Source organism: Sorex araneus, chromosome 4 (assembly GCF_027595985.1).
Source record: "Sorex araneus isolate mSorAra2 chromosome 4, mSorAra2.pri, whole genome shotgun sequence".
Taxonomy (NCBI): domain Eukaryota; kingdom Metazoa; phylum Chordata; class Mammalia; order Eulipotyphla; family Soricidae; genus Sorex; species Sorex araneus.
The window spans coordinates 136,407,197-136,419,279 of NC_073305.1; the positions used below are offsets into that span (position 1 = coordinate 136,407,197).

A 12,083-nucleotide genomic window follows, 5' to 3' on the forward strand; every position below is an offset into this window, starting at 1 on the left:
TGTGCTTGTCAGGGTTCTGGGCTGGGGCTGGAGCAAAGGGTGGGTGGGAGGGAACCTGGGGATGCTGATGAGAGACAACACTGTGGTACAGTGGGATTGGTGGGATTGGTGCTGGAACTATATTTTAAAATCCAAGTTATGAATAACTTTGTAAATCATGGTGCTTTAATAAAATGTTTTAATTAGTTTTTTTTTTTTTTAAAAAAGTGATGCCACTGAAGAGTCTCAGCCCGTTGTCCTCCAGTCATCACCCTGACATCCCACAGGTTTACTTTCACCATGTATGAAATATCCCTCTTCTGACCCACCCTCCTGAGTGACAGACCCGGTGGGTATGGCCTTCAGGGCTGGTCAAGCTCCTGAGGACTGTGGTACCATGAAATTTATTTTGCACACATACATGTGCACGTGCACGCACACACTCTACATCCTAGGAACAGAGGGGGATCTCTTCATCCCTTCCTCCCTTTCCTTAGACGTGACTTTCGTGCCCAACCTCCCTCCATCCTCTGACCAAGTCCCTAGGTGCACAAAAGCACTAACCAGGGAGATGGGGGATTTGGTGTGGCAACCCCATGGTAGGGAGAGGAGAGGAGCAGCACAGGGGAGAGACAGGCACAGGTGATGGGCCTGCTTGATGGGGGTGGGGAGCTGTAATGAGAGGACCGTGAAGGAGGAAGACCGGACAGCATGAGGGGTACAGCAGAGCCAAGCCATTGCCCTGAAACTGGTGAACTGGGATGTGGAACTGAAACTTAGACTATCTGGTTTGGGATGTGGCTTGTTTGTTTTTGTGGTGCCTAGAATCAAACCCAGGGCCTCACATATGCAAGGCAGTGCTCTACTGCTGAGCTATACACCCTTCTGTTTTTGTAACCTAACACATATACTTTGGGGTAAAATAGTTTTGTTTTGTCCTATAAAATGGCTACATAATTGTATCTGTTTTGAAAAGGAAGGGACACCCACCAGTGTTCAGGGGTCACTCCTGGTGGTACTCGAGGACCATGTAGGTAAGGGGGTCAAACCTGGGCTTCTGTGGGCAAATCATAGTAGAGGGCCAAAGAAATAGTTCAATGGGCTGATACGTGCTTTGTAAGCAGGAGGCCCAGGGTTTGATCCCCAACACTGCATGGACATCTTGGGTATCACCAAGAAGAGTCCTTAGCACCACTGGGTAGGGCCCAAAAACAATTTAATATTTTTAGACTTAAGAAGCAAGTACATATTTGCATTACAAATATCTTTGTGCATTTAAATATAATATTTAAACTATATCCACAAATTCATCACCACTGTCCTTTAAGACTAAAGTCTAATTCCCTTCTCTGATTGTGGGCTGAGTCTTGTCATTCACTATACAGACTCTACTCATAAAAATATATGTACATGTATTCCAATTTTTATACGACAAGACCCTTTCTTTTCTACAAAGTGTGTCATTGTGACCATCAGCAAACTCTAAGCAAGACCTATAGATTTCAGAAATGTGCCATATATATTTCTAATCATATCAGAATATTCTTGTTCTGATTATTTAACCTTGACTCTGTGAGAGAATGGTTCTAGGTTTTAGAAATACATAACTCTGATGAGGTAATCATCACTGTCACTGTCACAGTCATCCCGTTGCTCAGCGATTTGCTCCAGTGGGCACCAGTAACATCTCCATTGTGAGACTTGTTGTTACTGTTTTTGGCATATTGAATATGCCACAGGTAGCTTGCCATGCTCTGCTGTGCAGGCGGGATACTCTTGGTAGTTTGCCAGGCTCTCCAAGAGGGACGGAAGAATGGAACCCAGGTTGGCCGTGTGCAGGGCAAACGTGCTACCCATTGTGCTATTGCTCAGTCCGAGGTAATCATCATTTGGTGTAAAGGGACTACCTATCTCCTTAAAGGGTTCAGGAGAATATGAATGTATTTAAAGAGAAAAATATAGAGCAAACATGGAAAGTTTAAGATTTAGATTATCTGGAGGAAGGACACGTGGGAGTTCTTATGTTCCTTCACTTATAACACACATAACATGTGTGTTGTATGTGACATATATGCATATATATTTATATATATGCATACACACATCAGAATCTATACAGAACCTTATTCCTCATCTATTCCCAACTTATCCTAATAAAATCTATACAGGACCTTATTCCTCATCTATTCCCAACTTATCCTAATAAAATCAGGATTTTTTTTTTTGGCTTTTTGAGTCACACCTGACAATGCACAAGGGTTATTTCTAGCTCTGCACTCAGGAATCACTCCTGGCGGTGCTCAGGGGACCATATGGGATGCTGGGAATCAAACCCGGGTCAGCCACGTGCCAGGCAAATGCCCTACCCACTGTACTATCACTCCAGCCCCAGGATTTGATGCTTTCTATTTTCTCCCTTTCACAATACCCATCTCCGCCTTGCCCACTCCATAATTCCTGTTGAATCATTTCCACAGAACGAGAGTCTGTTCCCCTCCAGGACTGGAGCAGTCCCCGTGAGACGCTCACCAGAGGCATTGTCTTGTTGGTTTTTGATAGTATTTGGCTGGTTGCTTTTCACTTGAGGGAGATGGGCTCTTACTTTCTAAATATGCGAGCAATCTGATCTGTGGCTGAAACATTTTTGTTTCCTCCAGTTTCCCCAAGTCTGTCCTGTTTCCACAGGAAAGGAATGTCAGGCGGCATGTGGAGTGACAGGCTGTCTGGCTTTGCTGGGAGCCAGGAGCCAGCACCAGGCTGAGCATTCGCACCATGCAGAGAGCAGCACAGGAGGCCACCGGGCAGCTGCAACGGGAGGCTGCAACAAGCCGGGACTGCAGCAAGTGGGGAGGCGGGGTGGCCCCTCTGAGGGAGAATGGGTGGGAGATACTGCCCTATCCCCCACCTGCCCTAGAACCCCTAAAAGGCTCCCCTCAGGCTTCCAAGAGTCCCCGCCCTACAATGCCACCCGCCAACCCAAGGAGGGTGGGGGGACTGGGAGGGGGGGGGCAGACAAGGCTCTTCCTCTAACTCCAGACCCAGGCCCTGAGCCTGAAGTAGGAGTCTAGAGTGTCATGAGAGACTGTGAAGAGGAATAGGACTGAGGAGACCACGGTCACTTTAGGGGTCTCCCCGCCAGAGGCTAACCCTCCTTCCTCACTCTGGCACCTAAACAGACAGGAAGCAGTGACACACCCAAGGCCCTCGCCCTAGGCCTGGTCAGCAGCAGGTCCCCCTGGCTTTGCAGTTGGGAGGGGTTCAAAGTCTCATTCCCTCCTGATTATTGGAAATCCAATAAAAAGCTGGAAGTAGGCTTCCAACTAATAACCGGACCGCAGCAATTTCTCTGGGCCTGATCCTACAGAGAGAGGTTAGGCTTGAAAAGGAGGCTATTACAGAAATAAAGACTTTTTTTTTTCCCCACAAGGTGATACGTAGAGGCTGGGCAGAACAAATCCTTCAAGTATTGTTTCTGAAGTGAAAATGGTTAGGGTGGTCCCAGCACTAAGACATTCATTCCTAGCAGTGTGGGGAGGCCTCAGGGGCAAGGCAAGCCAAGGACTGGCCCTCACCTCCAGGTCAGCGTGGAGGCGCCCACCACCTTCCTGTCCTTCCACTGGCCGGGCAACCCCTGAAAAGCTGTGGGACTTACAAAGACTCCAAAAGACTCCTCAGTGGAGACAGTTCATCACAGGACTCTGGCCTCCCTGCACCGGCCCCTCCCACCGCAACACCCTTGGCCTCTGGAGGCACCTGGACCTTCATGTTCCTTCTCTGCCCCATCAATCTACCTCACTGGGACCAGAGAGATAGTACAGTGGGGAGCTGCTTGCCTTGCACTTGGCCAATTCGGGTTCCATCCCAGGCATCCTATATGGTGCCCTGAGCACTGCTAAGAGTAATTCCTCAATGCAGAGCCAGGAGTAAACCCTCAGCATCAACAGATGTGGCCCCCAGGGCTGGAGCAATAGCACAGCAGGTAGGGCATTTGCCTTGCATGCGGCCAACCCAGGTTCGATTCCCAGCATCCTATACGGTCCCCCGAGCACCGCCAGGAGTAATTCCTGAGTGCAGAGCCAGGAGTAACCCCAGTGCATCACCGGGTGTGACCCAAAAAGCAAAAAAGAAAATTAAAAAAAACAGGTGTGGCCCCCAAACAAACAACAAAAAACTACCCCACTTCCCAACACCCACACATATTATTTGCCCCTTAAAACAAAATGACAGGGGTTGGAGCGATAGCACAGCGGGTAGGGTGTTAGCCTTACATGCAGCCAACCCGGGTTCCCAGCATCCCATATGGTCCCCTGAGCACCGCCAGGAGTAATTCCTGCGTGAAGAGCCAAGAGTAACCCCTGTACATCGCTGGGTGTGACCCAAAAATCCAAAAAGCAAAAAATAAAAAAAAGTACAGCAATACATTCTATCCCCTAGTTAAGATTTCTATTGACATCTTCTATCCAGACCTTCCTTGCTTTGGGGGGCAGGGGAGTGAGTGTTGGGGCCACTACCACAGTGCTCAGGAGCTATTCCTGCTTTTAGCTCAGGAGTGACCCCCTGCCTGCAGTGCTCAGGGTACTATATCTGGATTGAACCAGGATTGGCTGCATGCAAGGCAAACATCTCACCCCCCGTACTCTCTCTCAAGCCCCTGTTCAGACTTTCCAGCCAAAGCTTCAATGAAAATCTTTGGTAGAGGGGCCAGGTCAAGCATCACCAGGTGTGGCCCAAAAACAAAAAGGAAAGAAAAGAAAAACTCGGATAGATCCTTCACAGCCCTGCCCTCTCATTTCTATTATTAGGACTCAGAATATTTTTGAGACTATTTAAAATGATTCCACTTAAATGATTCCACTTAAATGGTGATATAAGGGTCAGAGTTACAGTTATAGTAGGTAAGACATACGAACTAGGTTTGATCACTGGCTCCACATATGGTCCCCCGAACCTATAGAAGTGATTCCTGAGCACAGAGCCAGGAGTAAACCCTGAGCATTGTTGGGTGTGACTCGCCACCTCCTCACCTCCCCCCCCCAAATAAAAACCATCTACCAAATCATATCAATTAGGTATGTTAGACAGATTCTACTTTCAGATACCTGTGCCTTCTTTCCAACAGGCCACCAGCCTTCCTCAGCTGCATGAGAAGGAATCCACTCAGTGCTCTGCCAGAGTCTTTCCCCTTCACTTCTAGTCCAGGAGCAAGGTCCCAAGATCCCCATATTCCCTCTGCACATACTCTGGGGGCAGACCTACAGTGGCATGTGCCCGTAAGACCAAGGGGGGGCCAAGATCAGGACAGCTATTTGCAGGGAGAGAGGAGAAGGGAACAGAGGAAGCTTGAAAGGGTGGGTCAGGGCATGGTGTGGCTGCATCAAGGACCTCAAGCCGCCTGTTTAGATGGAGGGCTCCTGGGAATCCAAGAATTCTAAACAAAAATCTGAGTTTCACAGGGCTGCATGGCACTCTTGCTAAGCAAAAAAGGTCAATTACTTCTTATTTGACAGTTTGTTGACTTGATTTATATGGGTTTGGTTTATATTCTGGTACCAAGCTGAGTAGAAAAAGAACAGTCAGAGTCACAACACAGAGAAACTCTATTTATTACCCCACAAACTGAGGGGGAAGAATCAAGAAAGAGGAAAGACAGTTGATTCCTGCTCTGAATCTATTCCATTGTGACCTTGCCACAGCTGCATTACTAAGGAAAGGATGGAGGGTCAGAGACAGAATTGGAAGAAAGGCTCTTGCCTTGCATGAGGCCCTTCCTAGGTTGAATCCCCAATACCACATATGGTCTCCCCAAGAACGCCCAGGGGTCACTCCTAAGAACAGAGCCAGGAGTAGCCCTGAGCACTGCTGAGCATATTCTCCCCACACCCTCCCAACCCCTCAAAAAAGAGAAAAAAGAAAAATATGGAAATATTCAAGGAAAGAAAATGTTTTTCTCCAAATTATGGTGTGTGAAATCTTTTTTTTTAACCATATTACTTTTGTAGCCCAAAGAAATGACTGTTTTTTTTTTAATGTAAACAGCAGCTTGAAGAGGTTTTCACTGGCCAAATCTTGGTCCATAATAATAGTAATAGCTTATAATCCACTGAATAAAATATGAATCCACACTGATAAATAGGTAAAGAAACCAAATCCACACTGCATATGCCAACATAGGAAAAGCCAAAGCTTTATATAGTAGAAAACAAATAAAATGCAGATGGAATTAGAAGAGCAATTGCTTTGCAAATATCATTGTAATGTCCAGGCAAGAATCATCAATAGAGGGTCAAACCGGTAGATAAAAGTTTAATGAGGAACAGCATATTCACATAACTTTGTGGTGTATCTTGGAAAAACAGTCAAGGGAATCCCTTGAAGGGTCATTGATAGAGAACAGGGGTTAGGACACTTGCGTTGACCATGGCAGACCACAAGAACAGAGCTAGGAGTAAGCCCCAAGTACTGCTGGGTTTGGTCTCCAAACCAAAGAACAACGGGGAGACTTTCCATGAGTAACTTCACGGCAGAGACAGCTGGCAGGCCAGGTGACCAAGGCTAACTGACCTATGTGCCTCCCGATAGGAGGAACTCAAAAGTCAATACCACATGCATGGAGACCAACTCTGCACACACCCATGAGGAAATACTGAACCAAACCCGGTGAAGAGTCACTCTGTAAAACACCAGTCTGTACTACCCACAGGTGTAAAGATTATAAAAGACAAAAACCTTTGCTTTGGCTCCTCTCATCCTTCTTTTTCGGATCTGCCAGAGTCCATAAGGCCTTAGCCAACTTTTCTCTAATCTTCCTAGACAGCGGGACAATTCCAACATAGGACAAAGTTCCAACATGAGGAAACCAAACAGACTTTGGGTGTAATATTAAATTCTGGTCCCCCAAACAAAGATGGTAAAAATTATAAACACCCTACATGCCCTTCACCTATTGTATACAACCCAATATAAACATGTTCCTCCACTTTGGTTTTTCTATCATCATCATCAAAAGCTTTACACACCACATTGACAAGACAGTTCCACCACTTTTGGCCTGCCTGATCATTTGTCCAAGCTCAGTTTCATTAAAATAGAGAATAAGAGGTTGGAGAGACAGTACCAGGATTAAGGCATGTTTCTTGTATGAGACTAACACTGGTTCTATCCCTAGCACCTCATATGGTCCCCTAACCACCACTAATATTACTCCTGAGCATAGAACTAGGAGTAAGCACTGAGCATCACTGGTGTGGTCCAAAAGCAAACAAACAAAAAAGAATATGATATCTCAACTTCATATCACTAACACTGGCACTTCCAATTTTCTGTCTCATCATGTTTCTCATATAAAAACAAAAACATAACCCAGCATACAACACTGCCACCCAGGAAGCATAGGAATGTGGCTGAAACTTGAATGTTGGCTGACAGGCAACCCCATCATGGGATGATTCCAATGGCCCTTTGTCAATCCATGTTCAAATTTCACAAACAGCCAGTGGTCATGGGCCAGTGAACCAGACACCAGAGAACAGGAGTTATGAAACTGGAACTTACATAAGAGAAACATAAATTGCTAAGAGGTCAAAGTAGCAGCAGTTAGAAAGTTACAAAATACCTCCTGGTGCTCCTAACATCAGCCTGATAGACTGTTCTTTCCAGGGCTGCCAATCCACCCTTCCTACCCCGTCAGAAGATGTGTGATGGTGATTGTCAACATACAGAAGTAATACACACACACACACACACACACACACACACACACACACATACACCATCCCCAATGGATTATGATTTCCTTAAGAAAAGTAAACTGGGGGCTGGAGCAATAGCACAGCGGGTAGGGCATTTGCCTTGTATGCGGCCGACCCGGGTTCGATTCCCAGCATCCCATATGGTCCCCCGAGCACTGCCAGGAGTAATTCCTGAGTGCATGAGCCAGGAATAATCCCTGTGCATCACCGGTTGTGACCCAAAAAGCAAAAAAATAAAAAAAAAGTAAACATATTTTATTGAGCCTTTTTAAAATGTTCTGGCCAGCATCTAGCAATGAGATAGGTATATACTGGTCTTCAAAAAGGAATTGGGGACTTGGTGAATGATTTGACTCTGTCTTCCCATCTCCTATATCTTAGAGCAGATCAGTGTTACTGCTGCTTACTTAAGTCACTTTTCCAATGTTTCCACAGTGATTGATACTGCTGATGTTCATCTACTAAATACAAAGGTTTGGAGACTGAAAGGGCCAGTATTCCAGAACCATAACAAGCTCATAATTTAGAGACTAAAGATTTACTGGTGTGCCTCAATAAAGATTCTCGGGCTAAGGGGGGTTTCCCCATAGCTGGAAGTCTGCTTCATGAGTGGAGGGAAGAAGGCAGATGGAATAGAGAAGGGATCACTAAGAAAATGATGGCTGGAGGAACCAGTTGGGATGGGAGATGCATGCCAAAAGTAGATAATGGACCAAACATGATGACCTCTCAGTGTCTGTGTTGCAAGATATAATGCCCCAAAGTAGAGAGAGAGTATGGGGAATATTGTCTGCCATTGAGGCACGGGGAGGGTGGGAAAGAGGGGGTATACCCGGAATATAGGTGGTGGGGAATGTGCACTGGTGGAGGGATGGGTGTTTGATCATTGTGAGATTGTAACCCAAACATGAAAGCTTGTAACTATCTCATAGTGATTCAATAAAATTTTAAAAATTAAAAAAAAAGATTCTCGCGCTGGAGCAATAATATAGCACGTAGGGCATTTGCCTTACATGTGGTCGATCCCTGGCATCCCATATGGTCCCCCAAGCACCGCCAAGAGTGAATCCTGAGTGCAGAGCCAGGAATAACCCCTGAGCATCACTGGGTGTGACCCACAAAGTAAATAAATAAATAAATAAATTAAGATTCTTGTGATGTTTCCTAACTTGCTGCAAAGGGGTAAAAACCAAGCCAAAAGTCTGGGGACCAACCTCGAACAGGATGCAATTCCCTAATTTAGAAAAACCCTGAGTTTTAGAGTTCTTGTCTATAACAAAGAAATGAAGAAGTTATTTTCTTTCTCACTCATGAGGAAAAGATATCCAAAATTAGTTCACAAATAGCAGGACATTTTTCTTATACAAAGAATAACAACGATGAACACAACATCTACGACAATGGGAAAATGAAAGAACATAGAGATGTCAAGAGAATAAACCCCAGGGGAACCACCAGTGACATCAGACCTGCCTCAAGAAGACTTAAAGACAATAATTATATTGTAACCATATCACGCAAACTAAAATTAAAAACTTTTGTAAAACCCACAAAGACTAAGAGTAAGTGGTACCATGTTATAGATAAAAGTATAGTATCCCAATTTCTGCATTTCACAGATGAGGAAACTAAGATACACTGTTTCAATGAGTGAGTCTTACAAGTGGCACAGAGAAAGGGTTAGAAGAGGGGTATGGCACTCTCTGGGCTGGGAGGTTCACTCTTTGCAACACTGACATTGACTTTAGGTTGTATTTACAAAGACCTGGCGGCTTGCGAGCATCAGAAGCAGTGCAAAGGGGTTCTGAGGGCTCCTGTGAAATGTCTCTGGAGATTTGATGAATGGTTCGGAAGTTATTTATGGCCTGAATGATAAAGGAAAAGCAATGAGCCCTTTCAACCTACCTCTTCTCCAACCAGGGCAGGTAGTCAGGGCCCTCACATTTCAGAGTTGTGAAAGCCTGACCAAACACGTGTTGGGGAAATTTCTTCAGCTCAGCCTTGCTCATCTTCCGGAAACCCAGCACCACGTCTGCCCAGAATGGCACTTCTTCAGCAGGAATGCTCTGAAATATCTGCCAACTCAAACACATTTGATGGAAAAATTTCCTAAAATGTCATGAAACAGCAAGTTCCTAGAAACTTCTACACAATAATCTGGAAAGCATGTTTAGACTGAGAGTGGCTCCCAGGGGCCGCTCCTGGCACTACTCAGCCTACCACACCAGCAGTGCAATAGGAGGGCCCGAGGATGCAGTTTTGCTCAGATCCTGCTGTGCTGGGGACCACTGGGCTTACAATTGGTGGCACCTAAGGGTCACCAGGGCCACCCTTGGTGATGCTGTAAGGCCATGCAAGACCCAGATCTGAACTCCAGTCCCTGCACATGCAAAGTATTTACACCTAACCACTGAACCATCTCCCAGTCCTGGAAAGCATTTTTTTGGCTATTAAATATCCCATAAAGATCTATTCTTTTATTCCCTTGGGATCAGATATATAGTAGCTAAATTCCCAATCATCATCATCATGGAAAGACAAGACACTTAAAAAGCAGTGTATCTTCTGTTTACAATAGCCAGAATCTGGAAAAAACCCGAATGCCCTAGAACGGATGACTGGTTGAGGAAACTTTGGTACATCTATACAATGGAATACTATGCAGCTGTTAGAAAAAAGGAGGTCACAAATTTTTTATTTAAGTGGATCGGCATGAAAAGTTTCATGCTAAGTGAAATGAGTCAGAAAGAGAGAGACAGACATAGAAAGATTGCACTCATCTAGGGTATATAGAATAACAGAGTGGGAGACTAACACCCAAGAATTGTAGAAATAAGTACCAGGAGGTTGACTCCATGGTTTGGAGGCTGGCCTCACATTCTGGGGAAAGGGCAACTCAGAGAAGGGATCACCAACTATAATGTAGTCGAAGGCCATGTGGGAGAAGGGAGTTGCGGACTGAATGAGGGCTAGAGACTGAGCACAGTGGCCACTCAACACCTTTATTGCAAACCACAATAGCTAATTAGAGGGAGAGAACAGAAGGGAATGCCCTGCCACAGTGACAGGGTGGGGTGGGGGGAGATGGGATTGGGGAGGATGGGAGGGATGCTGGGTTTACTGGTGGTGGAGTATGGGCACTGGTGAAGGGATGGGTTCCCGAACTTTGTATGGGGGAAGCATAAGCACAGATGTGTATAAATCCGTAACTGTACCCTCATGGTGATTCATTAATTAAAAATAAATAAATTTATTAAAAAATAAAATAAAATAAAATAAATAAAAAGTGGAAAAAAAAAGCAGTGTATCTTTTAAAAGTGAATTTAATTCACTTTTTCTAAAGAGCTCTTTGCCAGATTTCCCTTACTTAAGATAGTGAAATTCTGGTTTTTGTTTTTGGGCCACACCAAGCTGTGCTCAGGGTTTACTCCTGGTTCTATGCTCATGGATCATTCCTGGTGGGGCTTCGGGGGGATCATACTGGGGTCTGGGGATTGAACCCTAGTTAGCTATATGTAAGCTAAATACCTTAAGCCCTGTACTATCTCTTGTGGCCCATGGCTATGAAAGTTAAAAACTTTTTTTGTTGAGTTCTAATTTTCAATACTGTTAATGATGGTTTCCCTATATATAATTCTAACAGCACACCGATCACCAGTGTACCCACTTCCTTTGACTATGAAATCTTTTTTTTTTTTTTTTTTTGCTTTTTGGGTCACACTTGACTATGCAACCCGGGTCAGCCGCGTGCAAGGCAAATGCCCTACCCACTGTGCTATCTCTCCAGCCCAACAAGCCTGTGATAGTGCTGCTAATCTATAAGTATTGTATTATTCTTATCAATAGGAAATAATATTGTAAATAATGACTGCTTTAGGTTAAAAAATGAAATCATTTGAGTGCTACACATGATCTGCCAATGATGTGGTCATTATGTGCCAGAAAGTATACGTTCAAGTAATCCACTCAATCCTGTGAAATGCATTGGTGCCATTTACTGCAGAACCCTCTCGTTCTGTGAAAGGTCACTCCTTGGACGAGCCTGCCCTCTCCCAGAGCCTCAACATCATCTGCCGACCACTCGGAAAGACTCATTCCCAGTTCTCTTCTTGCTCCTGAGCTTCAAAGCCAGATTCAGAAGCGTGACCCCTAATCCTCACAGGTATCTCTCCCTCTGTGGGTTATACACAAACCCTCAAATTCTTCCCTCCTCAACCTTTCCACCAACCTTATCCAACTCTGAAAATAATTGTCCCTCCTCCACCAAGGGCTCTCCCCCCAAACCTCACAATTGCTGGACTTTCTCTCATCCCTTATCTTCTAGAAGCCATCAACTATCAAATGTTCTTAGCATTT

General features: G+C 45.0%; 1 protein-coding gene across 3 annotated transcripts in view; it reads right to left on the reverse strand.

Moving 5' to 3' along the window:
* The window catches only part of DDO (D-aspartate oxidase), a 35,413-nt gene that overhangs the window by 9,531 nt on the left and 13,799 nt on the right, over positions 1 to 12,083 (reverse strand). For all 3 annotated transcript variants that reach the window (XM_055135882.1, XM_055135881.1, XM_055135883.1), the window contains exon 4: positions 9,633 to 9,809. In XM_055135882.1, coding sequence (XP_054991857.1) covers positions 9,633 to 9,809 — 177 coding nt within the window. The remainder of the gene's footprint in view (positions 1 to 9,632; positions 9,810 to 12,083) is intronic.